At 42.4% G+C, this 23260-nt stretch overlaps 1 protein-coding gene across 1 annotated transcript in view; it reads left to right on the top strand.

Moving 5' to 3' along the window:
* Nucleotides 1-17994, top strand: part of LOC126457348 (tetra-peptide repeat homeobox protein 1-like) — a 30209-nt gene extending 12215 nt beyond the window's left edge. Inside the window, exon 2 of the mRNA XM_050093576.1 lies at nucleotides 16101-17994. Within this exon, the coding sequence (XP_049949533.1) occupies nucleotides 16101-17063 (963 nt within the window). The 3' untranslated portion in view covers nucleotides 17064-17994. The remainder of the gene's footprint in view (nucleotides 1-16100) is intronic.
* The last annotated feature ends 5266 nt before the right edge of the window (nucleotides 17995-23260 follow it).

Here is a 23260-nt window from a genome sequence, read left to right as displayed (position 1 = left end):
AGTCCCATTATAAAGAAATTCATCTCTCTTTTCCCAAATGCCCTACATTTGTTATTTAGTTACGGCAATATCTGGACGTCTTAACATTATACGGGTCCATGTCACAAACACTTCCGTTCTGTACTATGCTTCCTGTGCCCAATGCAGGGCGTGGCACTCTAACCATGCAGAATGACGGCCCCCCTCAGTGCCGGTAACAACAAAACACTGTGCGAGCGTAACCGCGCACGCATTTGCAATCATTCAACGTGACGTCACGTTAAAACACAATCCAATCATGCTAGCTGCACCCACCCAGATTACCGTAATAAAGCACCCCTTGGCTCGTGACATAAATCTTCGTTTAAAATTGCTACAACTCCGCAACGCTTCCCAGGTACATGCGGAGCGCACTCTTGTTTTGCTGTTGTTGATTAGAATGGTAATTAGCCCGTGCAAAAGGTCTGAATAATTTATCCAATTTCCAGGAACTCGTACGGATTAATTACGCAAATAGGGAGCTGCCGCGAGCGCACGAAATGAAGAATATGGAAATGCACAGTTAGCGTAGCTGTCTGTTCGGTACTGAAATTCTGCTATGGATCTGCGGTATGACGATGCATTGATTCGCGGCTGAAAACGAACGACGCGACTGGAATAATTCGTATCGTTCCGCTGATTTGCCGCCTGTCAAATGAGCTCCCGATGTTTCCTCAAATTTCTTTCCGTCAATATTCGTTACAGTAGTGTGCGATAAATTTCTACAACTGGAACTCATTTCATTACAATCGTATCTTGTCTAGGGAGACAATGAATAACTAAACAAGGATGAAAATCATCACATTCAACGGAATAATTATGCTGGAAGTAACGCGTAATCTTATTAATACCGTAGCAAGCGGGGAAAGCACTTGTGATGGTAGAACACAGAACGTACGAAACTTAAGATCTCAGTAAGTTTTGAAGAACACACTGACCACAGAACGGAAATCAAGCCATAGTACACGAACAGAGATACTTCGCCCTGTACGTAAAAAACAGAAAATATTTGAATGTCGCCAACGACGTGCTAGCGGCAGCTCTGTTCACTTCAGAGCTGCAAGAATTTGTGATAAATGGTAAGCAAGAAAAAAAAATCACTAAACAACGAAGCTAACGGCACCTGCAGCCTATTAGGCAACGACAGCAACAACAAAGAAGTGAAAATAAAGAAAAAATGGAATTTTATGATTTGGATTGATCAGAAAGACAGTGAGAAACGCTTACAGCCTCAAAGCTGTTGTTGATATACAGAATACGAGTTAGTTTCCGAACAGTGATCCAATCCAAGATTAATTAACTTCGGAAATATTGTTTCCTCCTGGCGAAATCATTCGGCTGCTGCTATTTTCATGGTTATGGGAGTTTAATCTACTCCAACAATGTCGTTGCCTGCTAGTAAATAGGACTGCATGAAGATTAAGTACTTCTGAATGACACTAGGAATCATAACCACTTTCATTATCGCTAAAACTTCTCCAGTGATCCAAATGCTTTCTTATACTCAACTATGCTATATTTATTTATTCCATTGTGTTTTAAGAATAAGCGCGATGACTTGGATATGGTCCACGGCTGAGACAAACACTGCAAAATCCTGAAACTTCCTGGCAGATTAAAACTGTGTGCCCGACCGAGACTCGAACTCAGGACCTTTGCCTTTCGCGGGCAAGTGCTCTACCAACTGAGCTACCGAAGCACGACTCACGCCAGATACCCACAGCTTTACTTCTGCCAGTATCTCGTCTCCTACCTTCCAAACTTTACAGAAGTTCTCCGGCAACAGTTTTAATCTGCCAGGAAGTTTCATATCAGCGCACTCTCCGCTGCAGAGTGAAAATCTCATACTGCAAAATCCTGCTTGTTCGACTGGTTGTTAGACATGTCCTTGTTCAATGAGTACGTTGCATATGATGAGTTAGAAGCACGTAAAGAGCCTTTATTTTGAGTCATAGGCTTTCTGGCGAGGTCGGTGGGGCCCGCTGCGAATTACGCTCACCTCAGAGTAGCACTGCTCCCTATGTCCTCAGGTATTCATTGGATACATTTCTATTGCTGTCTTCCCCTACTGTCTTTAACGTCTGACCCGTGACAGGGTAGCTGGCGTCGCCTTTCGTGGCTGAATTCGAGTGCGTTCTTCGTGCGTAGCCTGACCAGACAGGTGTTCATGGCCGCATCTTTGCTCTCCAGTTTTTGCTCTGTGCACTCCGCACGATTTTTTGATCGGAAGATATTAAAATCGTGTGCGGGGTTCCTGATGCAAAAGACGTATACCAGCTTACTGAATGTAGACCATTTGTGTTGAGATTGCAGTGTTGTCGCCGTAGTTGGTGGTAGTTTTCCGTAGACACGCTTCGGTCGGCGAAAATTTGAGTGGCGTGCAGTTCGCATTTTGTTGCATAGTTGCTGTTACTGCGAACTCCTTGGCCTTGCTGTTTTGGCGAGTGTTCACTATTGGTTAGAGAAATCATCTTATTGTGAAAAGAGGTGCTGTTGCATGTGCAGCGATCAAGAAGAATTCTGTGGAAGCATCTGGGCAGGAGATGCTACAGATTAACTACTGACTTCGTGTGGTGGGTCTTATGCACCATCAACAAGCGCGGAACAAGGTTAGTGTTGTCTGTGTGTGGTGCCATGTGTTAACACGGACTTCAGTTGTTCCGGCGTTGTCGCACGGTGTGGGATCCGTACCAGATCGGTCTGACGGAGGAGATAGAGAAGATCCAAAGAAGAGCGGCGCGTTTCGTCACAGGGTTATTTGGTAACCGTGATAGCGTTACGGAGATGTTTAATAAACTCAAGTGGCAGACTCTGCAAGAGAGGCGCTCTGCATCGCGGTGTAGCTTGCTCGCCAGGTTTCGAGAGGGTGCGTTTCTGGATGAGGTATCGAATATATTGCTTATATTGCTTCCCCCTACTTATACCTCCCGAGGAGATCACGAATGTAAAATTAGAGAGATTAGAGCGCGCACGGAGGCTTTCAGACAGTCGTTCTTCCCGCGAACCATACGCGACTGGAACAGGAAAGGGAGGTAATGACAGTGGCACGTAAAGTGCCCTCCGCCACACACCGTTGGGTGGCTTGCGGAGTATCAATGTAGATGTAGATGTAGATGTAGATATTCCTGTTATTCTGCATCTGGCTTTAGGCTAATACCAAGACGTTGCCGTTCATTCTCTCTCACCCCCCCCCCCCTTTCTCTCTCTCACTCTCTCTCTCTCTCTCTCTCTCTCTCTCTCTCTCCCTGTGTTAATTGCTGTAAGTGTCCTACAGCGGCGTTTTACATTCCTATGGCGGAACTTACTACTGGTTATACGCATGTGTGTTGGTCGTGTAAGATTGCATTTGATGTTCTTGTCCATACTTGTTTTTTGGGCGCCACGGCGATAAAAGCGGAGGGTTACGCCATTAGCGGCAATGCCTGTGGAAGAATTACATTTCGTACGTATCCTAGTGAAATATACCAAGACGCCTGTTTGTCACATTCAGCGTGAGCAAAGAACTGATGATTTTGTGATTTGATGAAGCGCAGTTGTAGTGGCCCTTTCATACTGTCTGCCAGGTTTGTGTTCAATTAAATTAAAAGTACGAGTGTAAGAAATTTTCTTGTGCCCAATAGGGATATCCCCTAATTGTAAGTTAGGTTGAGTGCACAACGTTCCCTTAAGGTAGTGTACTGATTAGTCACCTAGAATAAGTGGTGTCTATTCAGATTTAGCCCCGTTAAGGTGGCTTACTTCAGAATGTAACTATATTAAGGCGTAAAAGCTATTTAAGCTCTGCTGAGCGAGAAACGAATAGTTTTGGCTGATGATTTGGCATAACGCTTAATGGTGCACCGTTAAAGCGGTGCACTAGGCACTAGCAGTCGTGTTGCGTGGTCCAGTGGTGATTGGTGAACAGAGGTTCATTATCTGTTAGATGTGCTGTAAATTATTATTGTGGGGTAGTTCTCGTCGACGAGAATGAACTGACTGAAATTTAAATTTACTTGTCCTTCAGTGTTTTAAGGCGGAAACCTGTGAAAAGAAAAGCAAAGTTTGGATATTTATTAAACTGCTTATTATCACAGGATTTACCTTTCCAGTATTGAAGTTCTACTTGTTCTCTTTTTAATTAAGATCTGTTACATAATTTGGATTAGCTGGAATTCTTTTTAACCAAGGCCTGCCTGTTCTTACTTCCATATTGTTGAGATCTGATATCTTATTCATTCTGTTTTGTAACCAACTGACATTATGATTGCCTAAGGCCTACCTGTTTCATAAGTATTTATGTCAGCGAGCTTATAACAGGAAATGACACATGATGGTACATGGGCACTGACCTTCAACTTTGCATCCCTTTATCCATAGTTGTTGGTGTCACCATCTACAGCTCCCCATTGTATCACGGAAGTTATGCCCTTAAGCATAATATCCTGTCATCCCGCCCCTTTTTCTTGTCGGTGTAATCCGTGTGTTCCTTTTTTTTCGCAGCTTCTGCCAAGAATCGCTTCATTCCCCATGTGATTCGTCCGTCTTATGTTAAACAACCTTCTATAGCAACACTTCTCACACGCTCCGATTCTCTTTTTTCTCGTTTTTCCACAATTCACTGTCATACAATGCTTAGCTGCAAACGTACATCCTGAGAAATTTCTTTTCCAAAACAAGGCCTATGTTTTATAGTAGTACTTTTGGCCAGGAATGTCCTCTTTTTCGGTGCTAGTTGGCTGTCAATGACCTTTATGATCTTTCGCCATGCTGCAATGTCACAAATTTCTATGTGCTCGTCCCTCACAAATAATGTTCATTCACCTTGCGATGATTTCTTCCTCTGAAATCCTGACCACACGCCTTCCCTGCTGAAAACGAAACATGTTCCTCTACTGGAAAATCTGTAGTAGAACAAGCAGCATTGTACGAGCCTAACAGAAGCAACAAATCTTTTTCACTCTCAGGGTAGCTGAGCGATTGAAAGGTAGTTCGTGAGTGAAAACTTCGATATACTGGCACATATTTTGATGAAAAAACACTGCCAAGCCCATGTTAGCCTTAAGTTTCACCACTCACACGCAATCAGTCACTCGTAACAGCCATCTTATTGCAATCAACCGAACCCGTTACCAAAAAGATTATCAAGCGGATTACCTGTGACAGAATACTAGATCTAACATTACACAATTCGGCCACTACGAATGTCCAGGTTGCGGTCACGGCTTGTATAGCATGCTACGGGAATTTTGGTTATTCAAGTCAAATTACAGTTATTAAATTCCGAATTTCATGTGTATTTCTCACACGTTCGCATCGACTCTGCGGCACTCCATGGCCCACTTTTAATTATTACTCTGCAAAATTATCAAATCTATTCAGGGCTCCTTATATTCGCAAACAAACACGATGGTGGCTGAGGTCCGAACTCCACTCTTTAGACATAATAAAGTAATTCCTTAGACGACAAAACATGTGCGAAAATACTGTCCTCTGATTGGCTGATACACACCATAGCCAATACAATATTAATATTAAACCACGCAATCCCGTGCCTTTTACATTTGACAACTCATAACTTAATAGCTTTTATCAACAATTTACTAAATGAACAACTTTAGAAACTCCATAAGTATCAAAATAATTCCCTCTTCAAATAACAGAACTATCGCAAAATTTTACTTGTTCTCCCAGTCCCATAAACTTCCTAGTTGTACATTTCAAAATTCCCCTGAGTATAATTCGCTTTCTCTGCACAATCACAGTTCTCACTCTAATGTGTATCCAGTTAATAGACTTCACAATATTCATTTAATATCCTACTTACCGTTCACACTGTCATTCACATTAATAATCACATTAGGATATTTGACAGCCACAATAACCGCAATAAATAGTTTTGCTTCCAAAGTAAGTTTTAAGTACATGACAGTTTCATGGTCCGTAGGTAACGACAGCTTTCGGTCACAGTCGTAGTTACTTGCAGCTAGCCGTCGGATCAAAACGCATCTGTCATCCGATAACCATGACTCATTGTCTGAAGCTGTCTGGCCACTACTGTCTCGTACTTAATGTAAGTTCGATATAAAGCGCTATCACCCACACTCCCTATGGTTATAACTGATTATTGCAAAACAATATTTTAATTATTGTGCACATCACGACTTTCCAACAGCAAACTTAGTGAACTAAACTACGTAATGTTTACTCTGGACTTGCCAGTTCTAAAATAACGTAGTTTATTAATTTACAAAAACTCATTTTCCCTGACATCCTTTACATAAATTCTTTTTCGAAGCACCAAATTAATTTGTTTCGAAAGTGGTTCAGATTACTTACAGAATTTCAGTTAAATACGGGATTTATGTTCTCTTTTAACTTCAAAATATTTGTTTATTTACACTCTCTCCATTTTTTTACTTCACTCCCAAGAAGTTCTACAATTTTTACTCAGCAATGAGTCTGTGTATAATTATAGGCCCATACCTACCTTATGTACGGCACGTCGCTAGTGTCCTAGATTTGAAGTCGTTTTCCTCACGTCATCACAGTGCCTTACTTGTGTGGTGTCCATAACACTCCACCTATGTTTACAATGCAATCAAGGCTGCAGTTACTTGGTCATTTCCCTGAAACCATATTTGTCTAAGATTACTTTTTTATACAGTATCTTCCTGAAAGATAAATACTAGTACATGTATTTTCCTTAAATTTTTTTATTTTGCTTTATCTTTTCAGATAAAATTTTGAGTTATTTGATTCTTGTCTTAGAGAGTAAATTAATGGTGGAATTTTTCTTTAATCGGTACTTGAAAGTGACACAAATACGAAACTCCTAGAAAAACATGACTTTCCAAACCGGGAAACATCAATAACGTTAGTAAAACTGGTTGTTAGTGAAAGAATTTTAAATATTTACTTAAGTAACTCAGTAAATCTTACTTACCTAGGGTTTACAGAATTTTTCAAAAAGCTTAATACTTGCATAAATCATTCCCTTACAAATTTACAAGCATAAAACAGTTGCCACTGTTTTTACCCATTTCTCTTCAGTTTATATACAGTCAGATATAATTTTGGTAGGCCAGGATGCCTCTTAAAATAATCACAATAAAGTATTTAACCTACTAAAGAAAATTACATCCAAGATCATAAAGTTATTTACAAAATTCTTCATATCACTCTCTTTGGCCCTCTCTCTCTCTCTCTTTCTCTCTCTCTCTCTCTTTCTCTCTCACACACACACACTTGGCTTTAGTCATATTAGGAAAACTATTCAATATTCCCACGAAAACTCTACTTTATCATACCAAGCAGTTTATTTTGTCACATCCCGTAAGTATTTCGTTACTATTCCGACACCTATTAATCACTTTTCGTCACAAAACACACTCTTCTACAATCAATACTTCATTCCATAACTAGTTATTTTACCTATACTAAATTTCCTGATAAACCACATTGGGTATAATTTAGCTCACTGTTCAACAACATCCTGCCTATTTTTCAACAAAATAAAACACCATTCTACCTCAAGTCAGATCATTCTACCACATATTTTCTTGTACTGATCATGTCATTCACATGTCACCTACTTCAATATCCATTGCCTATTTTTCGCGACAACACACCCTTCTCAGCAACAAATTACTTAATTTATCCATTAATTACTTTCTTCCATAATGATAGACCTCATTATCACTTTTCCAAATTTCTTAATATTTTACTCTGAATTTCTTTATTCTTCCTATAATTAACTTTGACACAACATTCTGCAGTCTCTCTAGTTTTCTTTCGATAGTGAAGATGGTAAAAGATGCTAGACAAAAGAGGAAGATTGACAACATGAAATGAAAACGAATAACTTCGCCAATAACTAGAGTGCCCAGTGATCGTCAGTCACCTACCATTGCAAATAGTGTAATGCCCCCAGAGATCTTCGTTCCCTGTTCCTGTCCTTATTGTACATATCTCTCTAAGTCAATTTTGTGTAATTCAAACAGTTTTCCTGATTTCCAATAATCTAACCTATAGGCATAAATATGTGGTTTCTCAGTCACCATGTACTCACCAGTTGGTTGTTTGGTTGATTGATTTGGTGAAGGGGACCAAACACTGAGGTCGTTGTTCTCATCTGATTAGGGAAGGACGTCGGCTGTGCCCTTTCAACGGAACCATCCCGGAGTTTGTCCGAAACGATTTAGGGAAGTCATACGACACAAAAATAAAGATGGCCAGAAGAGGGTACTCATCAGTATACCATTTGGTTTCTGCCATTATCTTCTTATATTTTTTCCTCTTTCGACCAAGACTAGGTCTCTAGTCTGAAAGCTAGTAGGAGATGCCATAGCGTCATGCCATCTGTTTCTCGCTAAAACGTTTTTCTTAATATTATTGAGTGGTACTTAAGTAAATAAATTAGTGAAATCAAAGTGAACTAGAAATTAGAAAATAAATGAAAAACTTGGTTTAGTTTAGAGAGTTACATACTGGAAAACAGCGGGCAGAACAGCAGAGCAGAAGAGACAATGACCGTGAAGTCAGCAAGTTCCACATAACCCGGTCGCTGTCGATTCAACCGTCAGGGCATCGCCCTACAGACTCACGTGCTTCTCAGTTGTCGCATGTGAGCAAAGGCCCTCGCCTACATTCGAAGAGCCAATTACCAACGTTAAGAAGATTCTTCGAGAAGCTTTTCAACGTGACAGAAGAGGCAACGACCGGCTCACGTGTTTCTCAGTTGTCGCATGTGAGCAAAGGCCCTCGCCTACATTCCAATAGCCAATGACCGGCGTTAAGAAGATTCTTCGAGAAGCTTCTCAACGTGACAAAAGAGGCAATGACTGTGAAGTCGTTCACCTCCAGTAAACTGAAGTGAATAAATACGTGAGATGCAGTGGGCCCGAGAGACGAGAGACGAAGAAGACGAAGAAGTGAAGAAGCGTAGCAGTAGTTTTCAGTCAGTTTCGGTGCTGAAGACTGTCATGCAAGAAGAGACTGCATCATGCACAGACGCACCAAGTCCGCCGCTGTAATGGAATAGCAAGCAGCAGCCGCGGCGCCAGAAGACAGAAGTTAAAAGGTATTTGAAGTCTGATTTTTACGCACCCGGGTGACTCGTGAGGACGGGAAGGAGATGGCCTCACATCAGCAGTCACCTGTGAGCTGGGATGAAGATCTGACAGCCGAAGACTGGCAAGCGGGAGTCTGTTGTTCGTGTCCGGGACACTGGCCTTCCCCCGCCGCGCCGCTCCGCTGGCCGACGCACAACATACGCGGCCGCTTAGAGAAGAGAAACACTGGGACGCCAAATCCAAGGTATCACCATCCGATGCACGACTTCGCCACCTTGCGCTGCGCGTCTCCAGTCAGCTGGGCGAGACGGCGACACGAGATACACACTGCCACGCGTAATCAGACGCCGCCGCCGCCGCTGCCGCAGCAGAAGACTTCGCAAACGACACAGCTGCCGCTCTCCGAGCCAGAACATCGAGTAAGAAACAGTTGTACAAATCATCAATAAAAGTTATCTTATGTAAAAATGATGTTTCATTCGACCTCATACCCGAGCCAAGGAAGAACCCACCCTGGCCACATGTTGTTAAGAGAGAAAAATTAATTAATTTAGTATTTTCACCCTGACATAATGCTTTAGAATGCTCATCCTGACAATTGACTAGCATCAAAAGAGAAAATCCAGTTACATTTAGTATCAGAACTGTTACAATATTTTCATGTGCTGTTTTCTCCTGTTGCTTTTCTACTGCCAATGACACTTCTGGATCACCTCAATTTCTTCACTGTATTCATTACACCGTTCTAAATCCTTTTCCTACAATACCTTATACGAATATTGTCACTTTCCTCATCTTTGAGTTTCTTTTTCCTGTAAAATGGAGTACTGCCACCCCTTTACGTACAAAGTCACACGATCGTCACTGAAATCGAGCTTGCTCTTGTATTTATTAAAGAAATCTACCCCTATCTATACGTCGATCCTCAAACCGTAAATTATGAGAAAGTTGTTACACAACTGGGTACCACTTAAGTTAATAAGTAAATCATTTCAAATTTAATAGGCGTCTTTACTTTTCCAGTGGTTACATTGATTTGAATATCCATGACAGGCACTATTATCAACTCCTCCTTATTAGGTAAAGCATCTAACAACTTCTGCATGACAGCACAAAGATCACTACCGCTGTCAGTTAAGCACTTCACTTCATCTTGAACATCAAAAAAATTACTGGCTCTCTTGTCTTTTCTCTAATATTGTTTTCTTTGTGTTCTTCCAGCCAATCGTGTACAGCTTCCCACCCATCAAAACCTCCTGTGTCTGAAGCTTACACACATCTCTGCAAGATTTCTCCCGCGATTCACTCTCTTAGCATTTGTCTGTCTACTAATAACGTACTAGGAACCCAACGGGCGATAAAAATGTTTCTCAGTAACAGATTTAATGAGCGATTAATTGAAAGGTTGTATGTGGATGAATACTTCGATATACTGACGCTTGTTTGGTCCAAAAACGTTTCCAAATCCTTGCTAATCATAAGTTTCAACACACAGACGTAATCACAGTCACTCGTAATAGCTAGTTTATGGTGATTAACCGAACCGATTACCAAATGGATTCTCTGTGACAGAATGCTCACTCAAATATTACACAATTTGATCACTAAGAGTGTTCTGTTTGCGGTCACAGCTCATATAACATGCAACAAAATACGCGCGTACGTACTGTCCTTTGATTGAGTGATATGTATAGTAACCAATCCTATATTAGTATGAAACCGGGCAATCATTGTAATTTTTCTGTTTGACCAATCAAAACTCAATAGCTTTTGTGAATAGTTTACTAAATGAAAGAATTTAGAAAGTCCACAAATATTACGATATCTCCCTCTTTAAACAACAGAATTTTCGTAAAATGTTTCTTGTTCTCCCATTGCCACATACTGGCTAGTTGTGCATAACAAAATTGCCCTGAATGTATAATTTACTTTCTCTGTACGATCACATTTCCCACACTAACGTGTACTAAGGTAATAGCTATAAGAATATTTATTTAACAACTTACTTTCCATTCACACTACCATTCATATTAATAAAAATTAAACAATTAATGACAGTCGTAATAATCACAATAACTTCAGTTTTGTTCCTAAAAAAAGGTTTCAACTATTTGATAATTTCATAGTCTGTAAGAAGCTGTCAGCTTTCGGCCATAGTCGAAGCTACTTGTAGCTAGCTATTGGATCACAGCGCATTGTCATGCAGTAACCATGACTCATTATCTGAAGCTGTTTGCCCACTACCGTCTCTTACTTAAAGTGAAGTGCTACGCCTAAATGCGTTATCTCACTTCGAAGGTAGCAAAATTTCTTAAATTCTTCTACTCCCTGATCCACTAATGTGCAGCTCATCACTAACTTAAGTTACCCTTCATTACTTTCGAGTTCCTTTGGTTTATTTTCTATCCATTTTCTGTGCCCATTAATTACATTTCTTTCAACAGGTCCTGCCTTTATTACCTTCACTAAATATAGCAGTGTTACGAGCGAATCTTATCACTGATATCCTTCCTCACGAATTTCAATCACAATCTAGAATCTATCTTTTATTTCCGTCATAACTTCTTCGATGTATAATTTAAGTAGTAGGGCGACCGAACGTTGTTTTCGTTTCTCTCTTTGCTGAATCTATCCTTCCATTTAACATTCCATTTCAGATTTCTTCACATTTTTCCTGCACCCATTTCGCCTTGGCGTTTCTGCACTTGGTGTGTTCCTGTCTCTTCCTGCACGTCTTTGTATTTCTTTTTTTTCCGTCGATCACTTAAACTATTACTTTAGTTACCCAAGGTATCTTCAGTTACTTGCTTTGTAAGTATATTTACCTGTCGAGCTTCCTTATAGCGATTTTAGATACTTTCATTCCTCTGCAGATAAACTGCCTACTATGATATTCGTTATCACAGTTTCTGTAGTTTCAGACAATTTGAAACGCATCTTATCATTCCTCAGTATTTCAGCATACCACTTATTTCCATATTAGGTCTTCCAGACGATTCTGTCAAACTTCAGTCTGACAAACTGCCTGTTGACTTCTGTCTCAGTTTCTTTGATTTTTCCGACGCTACGCCAGCACATGCGGCTGGCGTTATCAAAGCTTCACCCTCAATTGCTAGTGGTGGATTGGAATCGAACTCGCGGCCGCAAGTTATATGTATCTGGCGCACCAACGTCCAAGGCTTTCCCGTTGTCATTTCCTCTACGGTTCTTCCCTTGCTACCTGCAACGTTCGTTCGCTGCAGCAAGAAAATTCAGGATCCGTTCACCTTTAGGCTTTCTTCTTTCTTGTTGAAGCTTTTGTCATGTTTGTGTATTTCTATAGATTCTTTGAACAAGCGAGTGTGATAGCTCTTCTCAACAGCAAGAACTTAATTTCCTTACCATGTTCAAAATTCTTACATTCCACGCCTCGAATCGTAGAATGTTATATTTTCGTTGGTTTTTCAGTTATTGGTTACCTCGCTTGGAATCCTTAGCCTATGAAGTGATCTTTCTAATCATTTTTAATTACGAGCCACATACGCTGTCGATACACACAATGTGTCTCTTGCAGTTGCTTCCATTGCCTTCTGCGTCCATATACAGTTGATCATTGATGATTTTTCAGCATTTCAGTGTCAGTTTCGTATCGCAGAGTCAAGAAGGCGACCTGAAACTGTTCACTCCACCGCTCTCTTTGGCAACGCTTTTGGCAGAACGAGGGTCTTCTTGGAGGATGGCAGTTCTCAAGACTTCCTCTGAAACGTTCTTAAGCGATAGTATCACTGCAGCATTTTCAATGTTTCCCTCATCTTAGTAAACTTAGTGATGTGTATAGTTGTAGCAACTAACAGATCTTTCTTTCCTAATTGACAAACTTCTTTTGCCACGTTATTTTGGCCTGTAGCCTTCTCGTTATCATTTTCTCTCTATTGTTGTCAAATGATTGTTCTTCGGGTAATACGGCAGTACTCGAAGTATACGCTTCCGGTTTAAATCCCTCACCATGCAAATCACATCTTGCTTATCTGTTAAAATCGTCGATATTTGTTATTACGGTTGGTTTCATATATTTCTTCCGACTGCCAGCGTGCATTTCAAAATTTTTCTTCTATTATTTGCGTGATAAAATGTTTGGTAAATTGCGAATGTCTTTTCCTATTTTTTTTCAACTTTCAAGCAGATACCTTCATACTCTGCTGTATGTCTCTCCATTTACGTTCATTATTAGACGAGTCTGAAGATGCCTCAGGAACTAATAGACCCTTCTTTTGCATTCCAAAGGCTCATGAATACATGAAACTATCGGTTCTAAGAGTCTGGCAGTCTCAAATCTATTTCATCAAGTTTACTCAGAACGAGGTGCTGCTGCTGATGCTTGCAGTGTTGCTTTTTGATGGACCTGTAATTCACTTTGGTTCAGGAGCGAAGTATTAAACTTTGCTAATCTTGAAAGCAGTCTTTTCGGATTGAAGGTGAAAATAACGGGAACTAACCGGTGATCAATGCCTGCATTAAATCTGTTCAGTACAGGCAAACAACACCATGCATTAACGAAAGTGTAAATTACATGAAAGAGTTTCATATTATCACCATGCAAATTGGAACTTATCTCTGACTTACGAAAGTTTTGTGTCACAAAGTAAAACAGGAAAAGAAAAGAAAAAATGCTTCAAATGGCTCTAAGTACTATGGGACTTAACATCTGAGGCCATCAGTCCCCCAGATTTAGAACGACTTAAACCTAACTGAAGGACATCACACACATCGATGCCTGAGGCAGGATTCGAACCTGTGACCGTAGCAGCAGCGCGGTTCCGGCCTGAAGTGCCTAGAACCGGTTGGACAGAAAAAGAAATTAACACCATCACATGTACAATGTTACACATGCAAAGAATGGAATAATAATAGCAATCAACGCTTAGGTAACGCTGGCTAACTACTGCAACTCAGTAAGGCTCTTGTTTCTGCCTCCAGAGAATTGTGTATCGATACACGTGGTCTTGTTCGTGCTGTCTCACTACTAACAGTGCGCAAATCGTGACACTCGCTCTGCGAGCGGCGGTACGAGCCAGGAACACATAGCACAGAGTCATGTAAGATCACGCGGCGCCAGTCAACTTTTTCCTACTTCTAATAAACGTACCAACACCCCTAACGATTGAGACGCCAATCTCGAGAATCGACTACGCTTGACTGAACCTATCAACTGATCTCAGAAAGCATCGCTTACGCACCGAATCTTAAATCAGCGTCGTCACCAAAATTTCCGCAGTTCGTTCTGCAGTGAGGAATTCAATAACACATCTCTCTTTCAGAGATTAGGAACTCTCTTCTTCTGCTGCTGCTGCTGCTGCCAGTCACGGGACAACGACACGAAGAAGATATTAGAAGGAAGACCCAAAATTACTAGACTGCACGGAAAACCGAAAAACCCGATAGACCAAAATACAGATGTTTTCACCGGAAACTGCTATTTACTGCATTTCTGAATCATGCTGCGTGTTAGGTCTGAAATCCCACCACATTACTTACACGTTACTCGCCGGAGGCTGACAGATTATCAACAAAATTACGTTTAGAATAAATTGTATTTCTTATCACTTAATTTCAGTTTACGTTTGGAAAATAATCGTCCATTTTTTTCTATTTTCCATCGTCTTTTTCCTGACAACTGCTCTCATTTTCCGGGGAGTTAGAGCATCAGTATAATAAACTGAATATTGCGCTTCGTACTCTAGCTATGCAGCTCAGTGTATCTATGCTTGTGATAACCAATTTCTCGGTCACCGCGTATTCCCTCTCTTCCCTGTCGAACATAGATTCTTAACTGTATGTACTAGACTTAGATGGTCAAATTCCAGTTCACAGACATCTCTGTTAGTGCTACGTTTCACAAGCAGAAGTGATACACAAACAAGATATTCCACACTAGGATAATCAGGAAATTGATGTAGTGCATGGGTAATCCACATTTTTTGCTACCGCCTACTTTTGTATCTCTGTTAGGAGTAAAAATTTTTAACCACCCACTGAACCGACAATGGTGATTTATATACTACGATGGTACCTGTTCTTTCGGACATGTCAGAAAGAACAGCTATCATCTTAGTATATATGTCCGAAAGAACAGATACCATCTTAGTATATATATAATTAAGGCTCACCGGCCAATTGACCATCTTCTTCTTCTGTGCGAATGCACGAACAGTGCCCGAACTCTTACGGGAATCGGCAAGGCGCCGTGAGTAATGAGTATAATGGGCGGGGGCACTACGAATGTAGTGCGGGACAATACGTTGAGAATGTGGGTTTCGCGGGAGGTGTGCCAGAGATAAATCCCTGCAGTCGTGCTACCCTATGTGTCCTCGGTGGCTCAGTTGGATAGAGCGTCTGCAATATAAGCAGAAAATCTCGGGTTCGAGTCCCAGTCGCGGCACACATTTTCATCTATTCCCATTGACGTATGTCAACGCCTGTAAGCATTTAAGGGTGTTCATTTCATTGTAATGGTGATTTATTATGTAGAGAAGTGACCTCATGTTTACAAAGCACAGTTACAGGAAGATAAAGTATGTACTAATAATTACTTACAAAATATTTCATATAAAATTTTATGAGAAGCTAATGGAAACGTGTAATACATACCTCCTGCCACGCACCATGAACGTTGGAACGCCTACTAGTGAGCAGCAGCGACCAGGTTTATTAGTACTGATACGTAAACTGGCGTAGACACTCAGTCACTATAAAGAATAGGAGATATTTAGTTTCAGAGTAACTGTCGTAGCCGGCCGCAGTGGCCGTGCAGTTCTAGGCGCTACGGTCGGGAACCGAGCGACCGCTACGGTCGCAGGTTCGAATCCTGCCTCGGGCATGGATGTGTGTGATCTCCTTAGGTTCGATAGGTTTAATTAGTTCTAATTTCTAGGTGACTGATGACCTCAGAAGTTAAGTCGCGTAGTGCTCAGAGCCATTTGAAGCATTTGAACTGTCGTAACATGCTGTTATAGTTTAAATGACTGAATAGTAAGTATTACGTCCATGTTTCAGACGAAGATGGGGCTGACAGTGCTGCTGCTGATGCTCGCAGTGTCGCTTGACAAGGCGACGTGCAGCTCAACAATCATTAAGGTGCCACCAATAAAGCCCGGCGAGGTGAACCAGACCATTGTAGTGAACGTCCCACCGACGGTAGACGTGACGCGCACCGTGCAGCGGGGCAACGACACTTCGGCCCGGCTGGTCCTGCAGCCACAGCCGTCCCCGACGGGCGACTGCCTGCTGTCCGACTGCGACGAGAACGACGTGGGCTGCGACGGGCTGCCGCCGTGCGGGCCCTTCTGCCCCCCGGAGGCGTGCTCGCGCGTCAACTGCACCCAGTGTTGGCAGGCGGGCTTCGGCGGGCCCTGCTGCTGGTCGTGCTGTTCCCAGTACATGCCCTACACATTCCCCCAACAGCCCCTGACGACTCCCCAACAAAGGCAGCTGCGGCCGTTCTTCCCGTACCCACTGCCCGAGGCTATACCTCTGCCACAGGCACAGCCCATGCCTTTCCCACAGCTACGTCCCATGCCCATTCCACGGCAACAACCAATCCCCATTCCTCAGCAGCAAGCCATTCCGATTCCACAGCCACAACCTTACCCACTTGCACAGCCACAACGTATCCCCATTTCTCAGCCACAACCCATCCCCATTCCACAACCGCAGCCTATCCCCGTGTCTCAGTCCCAGTCCATTCCCATTTCGCAGCCCTGGTCAGTCCCTTTCCCCATCTCGGCGTCCCAGCCTTACGCCGTTCCCCAACCGATCCCATATCCCCAACTCCAACCTCAGGTACAGTCCCAACCGCAGGAGGTAATGTACGACATTCCACAGCAGTGCCGTCAGATACCGTGGTGGCCGTTCCTGCAGTGTCCCCAACCTCCCAGCTGCGGACCGTGGTACAACCCTGGCTGTATCCCACAACAACCTACCTGGCCAAATCTGTGTTACACAGTACATCCTTGCTAAAGGCTAGACAACGCTTACACATATACGTGTCCCTTTCTGTGATTCATTTTTTTCTTCACAGTTTGTAACAAAACCATACTGACAAACTACGAGGGAATTTCTTTTATACTACTTATTTTGGCCTCAGGTCACATAGTTTGTAACAGTGTTTCAGCTTGCTACCAAGTCATCACCTTTTAAAGCAGATCACTTGATGACGAATTAATAGTGAGTCGACACGCGTAAAGATACCATCTGTATGACCAGAGGCAGCAAATCTATTACTAATATTATTATTTCTATAAGATAGTCACTCTGTTTGACTAAGGCAGTATATCTACTCTGCATACATTTTAGTGGTTGTACAACCTCTTACGGAAAAATTTGACGATAGGAACTCCCGTCGGAAAAACATGCGGCTAAGCAACCTTCAGGCAGCAAACTCGAATTTTTACGCTGATAGACAGCAAGCGGAATTTACTGCTCTGTGCCTGACACCACGTACTACATTACGTGGAGAGGAACGAGTCCAAGCCTGACACAAAAGCCTACAAATGCACATTCGCAACGAAAGGGGTTGCACTGGCCCCTACAGCTTCCAAGCTCCATTGCATCAACAGATAATATTTCTAGACATGGGTTCACATCCTCATTTTATTCCTCAGCATACACTCTACAAATCTAGGAACTTCTTCACTTGTTTGTTACACATTGCATATTTGCTCTATTCTATATAGAAAGTTGTTAAGTAGCAATTTCATTTCCATTTTTTCTGCAACGTGTAAATTTGATGTCAATAGCGTTAAGGGAGCCTTGATCCATAAACCATTCAAAGACGTAGGGGTCAAAATAAGGTTATAAGTTTCAGCTTTATCTGTACTGACGTATATAACAATGTTCTCACGAATAATGTGGTGTGTAAACAATAAAATGTGTGTGTTTTTAACAGAAACACGTGTCATTTCCGTAAAATTTCCAAGAATTTGTCTCATGTTCCCATGCTTTCCATTACAGTTGTTCGAAATTATTAACATAATGCAGTGCGTAATACTATGTTCGCATGACGCCCATATCCACGTCCGCTGAGCTCTGTTTATTATGATTTCGATAAAACTTGTGTGTCTTGGTAAACAAGGCATTTAGGCTTCCACTTACTCTCACATAGTATCTGCAGTCAGATGTTCGTCGAAAGTTAACGAACGTATGCCTTTAAACAGTCTGCAGGAAGTAGCATGTTAGGAATTACGCTTATGAAACGAGGAAATCTATGAGCAACCGTTTTTAAACTTTTTGTCTCTTTCTTAACTGTATCACAGGCGTTCAAGATTGAATTTACGAATCTTTAAATACTAAGGTGTCATTATTACCCTAATTACAGATGCATCACTATTGCGAAATTGATTGTTGAAGAATGAATCGAAAATTAGTTGTACCATGTGTATCAGTGTAATGTTTCTGAAATAATTTACGTTGACAAATATCGGAAACGGATGAGTGATCTAAAATTGTTGTAGGAGATAAAAAGGATACCAGCTCTACCTTGATACGCCATTTATAAACTATCTGAACCAGAAAGAAAACAGCGTCCTTCCTTCTACATTCCGCTTACCGTTCCACGTGTAGTTTTAAAGCTACACACATCAAATAAGTTTTGCATCACCCCGGTTCCCAGAAACCCTGAAGATATACGTTGACTGTGGATATTGTATCACGGGTATAGTCCCTTTCACTGTACAGAGATGTCACTGAGCCCGCCCAAAGATGTAAACAACCACGCTTGAGCAGCGCCCATTAGACAAATGGGGTCCGACAGCCGATCAGTTCCAGTCATTCCAGCAGGAAAGAGGTACACGGCTAATGTCGTCTGTAGTTCAACCATGCCTAGACGGTCCATACCGCTGTTCGATCACATCCGCGTTGTTATTTTGTGCCAGGAAGGGCTCTCAATAAGGGAAGTGTCCAGACGTCTCGGATTGAGCAAAAACGATGTTGTTCGGACATGTAGGAGATACAAAGAAACAGGAACTGCCGATGACAAACCTCGCTCAGGCTGCCCAAGGGCTACTACTGCAGTGGATGACCACTACCACGGAATATAGTTTCGGAGGATACCCCGACAGCAACGCCACTATGTTGAATAACGCTCTCCGTGCAGCCACAGGACGTCGAGTTACTACTCAAGCTGTGCGCAATAGGCTGCATTATGCGCAACTTCACTATCGACGTCCATGGCAAGGTCCATCTTTGCAACCACGACACCATGCTGCACGGTAGAGATGGGTCCAACATGATGCCGAAAGGATGCTCAGGATTGGCCTCACGTTCTCTTCATCGATGAGTATCGCATATGCCTTCAACGATATCTCTCGACTAGAGTGGCTAGCATGTTTTCCAGACGTGAACCCTATCGAACATGCCTGGAATGCATTGAAAAAGGCTGTTTATGGACGACGTGGCCCACCAACTACTCTGAGGGATCCACCCCGAATCGCCGTTGAGGAGTGGGACAATCTGGACCAGCAGTGCCTTGATGAACTTGTGGAGAGTATGCCACGACGAATACAGGCATGTATCAATACAAGAGGACGTGCTACTGGGTATCAGAGGTACAGGTATCTACAGCAATGTGGACCAGCACATCTGAAGGTGTCGCTGTATGGTGGTACAACATGCAATATGTGGTTTTAATGAGCAGTAAAAAGGGCAGAAATGATGTTTATATTGCTCTCCATTCCAGTTTTCTGTACAGGTTTTGAAATTCTCGGAACCGAGGTGATGCAAAACATTTTTTTTATGTGTGTATAATTTTCCCCAACTTTTCCGTTATAGCTTGAACAATCCTGCAGTCTGTAGTACCCGCACAATTCCGTGGTCTACAGTAGTATATCAACACTAGAAGTTATCACTAAAGGAAGATTGTGTTACAGAGTGGTATACTTCTAACAATCTAATAATTCCAGTTTACAAAGTCCGGTCGTTTTGCCGCTCGTATAACACTATTTCTACGTCGACTAACTTTCTTCTGTATTACTTTTCTATCAGTATTTGTTGACGTTGTTTGACGTGTTTCGTCAGCAGGATGGGTATGGATCATACTACAGTCTTCCCTATGGTATAGCTATTATTAAGGGAAACTAGACAACGTGTAGAACATCTTAGAACAGAACGCACCTGCTGAAGAGTTTTGTAGTAGTCACAAATAATGGCTACAGTGCTAATATGGTAGACAAAGTGTACACTACAAAATTTCGTAACAAAATCAACAGTATAAAGGAATAACATTAATAAGAGAAACAGAAAAACTGAAATACGTTGCTTTACCTTATTGTGCCGCATAAGACAGAATATCGATAATTTTGATAAGACTAATGTACGAATCAGATTCCATACGACTAACCAAATAAAAACAGTGTCAGTCACCCACTAATCAAAACCATTTACAGAATCAGGGATGCATAAAATCAAATGAGGTGAATGTGAAAGCTTCCATGTGAGGCAGACAAGCATATTTTTCCCACCCAGATTTAAGGCGCGTACGAACATAAGCGAGAACTTAAATATTCATTTAGTACACATCTACGACTCTATAATCACAACACGAACAGCATCGAGGAATCTTCATTCGTTAGAGAATGGCAGATTGTGAAGGCTCCAGCAGAAATCGAAATTTATACAGACTTCAAATGAAAACCAAAATACATACTGAACGAACAGACAGACCTCAGAAATAAAGAAAAATAAACTAGGTTATTTGAGACATTCACTCAAATGTATACGTGCACGCTATTGATGTCAACATTTCGCGATACACACGAGGGACATTCTACAATTAAAACAATTATTCTTGTCCTCAGCCAGTTTCGGTTGGAAAAAGTCGTAATTTGTTGTAGGGCATCGTTAAGTTATGCCCCCCCCCCCCCCCCCCTCAGTTCCTATAGTTTCATGAAGTTCCGACAAGTGGCGGCGCTATACGTAGCCCTCAAAATGGCGTCTGTAACGGAGATCCGTACCAAGCAGAGAGCTGTCACTGAGTTTCTTTTGGCTGAAAATACGAGCATCTCAGATATTCATAGGCCCTTGCTGAATGTTTACGGATACCTGACAGTCAACAAAAGCACACTGAGTTGTTGGCGGGGCTTGTGTTATCACCGCAACACGGTCGCTAAAAATGTGTGTGAATTCCAAAGGGGCCAAACTGCTGAGCTCCTCTGTCCCTAGACTTAAACACTACTTAAAGTAACGTTCACTAAGGACAACACACACACCCATGCCCGGGGGAGGACTCCAACCTCCGGCGTGAAGGGCCACGCAGACTGTGACATGGCAACTGGAATCAGTCAATAGAGGAAAGTTCACTGGACCTGACGGGATACCAATTCGATTCTACACAGAGTACGCGAAAGAACTTGCCCCCCTTCTAACAGCCGTGTACCGCAAGTCTCTAGAGGAACGGAGGGTTCAAAATGATTGGAAAAGAGCACAGGTAGTCCCAGTCTTCAAGAAGGGTCGTCGAGCAGTTGCGCAGAACTATAGACCTATATCTCTTACGTCGATCTCTTGTAGAATTTTAGAACATGTTTTTTGCTCGAGTATCATGTCGTTTCAGGAAACCCAGAATCTACTATGTAGGAATCAACATGGATTCCGGAAACAGCGATCGTGTGAGACCCAACTCGCTTTATTTGTTCATGAGACCCAGAAAATATTAGATACAGGCTCCCACGTAGATGCTATTTTTCTTGACTTCCGGAAGGCGTTCGATACAGTTCCGCACTGTCGCCTGATAAACAAAGTAAGAGCCTACGGAATATCAGACCAGCTGTGTGGCTGGATTGAAGAGTTTTTAGCAAACAGAACACAGCATGTTGTTATCAATGGAGAGACGTCTAGAGACGTTAAAGTAACCTCTGGCGTGCCACAGGGGAGTGTTATGGGACCATTGCTTTTCACAATATATATAAATGACCTAGTAGATAGTGTCGGAAGTTCCATGCGGCTTTTCGCGGATGATGCTGTAGTATACAGAGAAGTTGCAGCATTAGAAAATTGTAGCGAAATGCAGGAAGATCTGCAGCGGATAGGCACTTGGTGCAGGGAGTGGCAACTGACCCTTAACATAGACAAATGTAATGTATTGCGAATACATAGAAAGATCCTTTACTGTATGATTATATGATAGCGGAACAAACACTGGTAGCAGTTACTTCTGTAAAATATCTGGGAGTATGCGTGCGGAACGATTTGAAGTGGAATGATCATATAAAATTAATTGTTGGTAAGGCGGGTACCGGGTTGAGATTCATTGGGAGAGTGCTTAGAAAATGTAGTCCATCAACAAAGGAGGTGGTTACAAAACTCTCGTTCGACCTATACTTGAGTATTGCTCATCAGTGTGGGATCCGTACCAGATCGGTTTGACGGAGGAGATAGAGAAGATCCAAAGAAGAGCGGCGCGTTTCGTCACAGGGTTATTTGGTAACCGTGATAGAGTTACGGAGATGTTTAATAAACTCAAGTGTCAGACTCTGCAAGAGAGGCGCTCTGCATCGCGGTGTAGATTGCTCGCCAGGTTTCGAGAGGGTGCGTTTCTGGATGAGGTATCGAATATATTGCTTCCCCCTACTTATACCTCCCGAGGAGATCGTGAATGTAAAATTAGAGAGATTAGAGCGCGCACGGAGGCTTTCAGACAGTCGTTCTTCCCGCGAACCATACGCGACTGGAACAGGAAAGGGAGGTAATGACAGTGGCACGTAAAATGCCCTCCGCCACACACGTTTGGGTGGCTTGCGGAGTATAAATGTAGGTGTAGATGTAGAGTCAAACCGCGCGACCACTGCGCGCTGCTGCGCTGCATATACGTGTCCGGTATCCCGCGTGCCGGTCGGCCGCACACAGCTGTGACCGCGGCAACATTGGAACATGCGCACATCCTCATTTGACCTCACAGACGGACCACAATCAACCTCTACGCTGCCCAACTGGACGTCGCTGTTCGTACTGCAGTTGCCTTCGCCCACATGTTTGTGTTCTTACAGGTGTTTGCGCCCGCTTTGCTTCTCGCATCCAAACAGAAGACTAAATGAGCAACGAAGGACCATCTATTTGACCCAATGGAGGAATTACTCGGCGGGAAATAGTACGTGGGTGATGGGGAGGTGTTTGATGCAGCTGCACGTAGACTCTGGCGTTGACCAGTAGAATGTTACAATGTGGGT

This window comes from Schistocerca serialis, chromosome 1 (assembly GCF_023864345.2).
Source record: "Schistocerca serialis cubense isolate TAMUIC-IGC-003099 chromosome 1, iqSchSeri2.2, whole genome shotgun sequence".
Taxonomy (NCBI): Eukaryota; Metazoa; Arthropoda; class Insecta; order Orthoptera; family Acrididae; genus Schistocerca; species Schistocerca serialis.
This window is presented reverse-complemented; position numbering and strand designations above follow the sequence as displayed.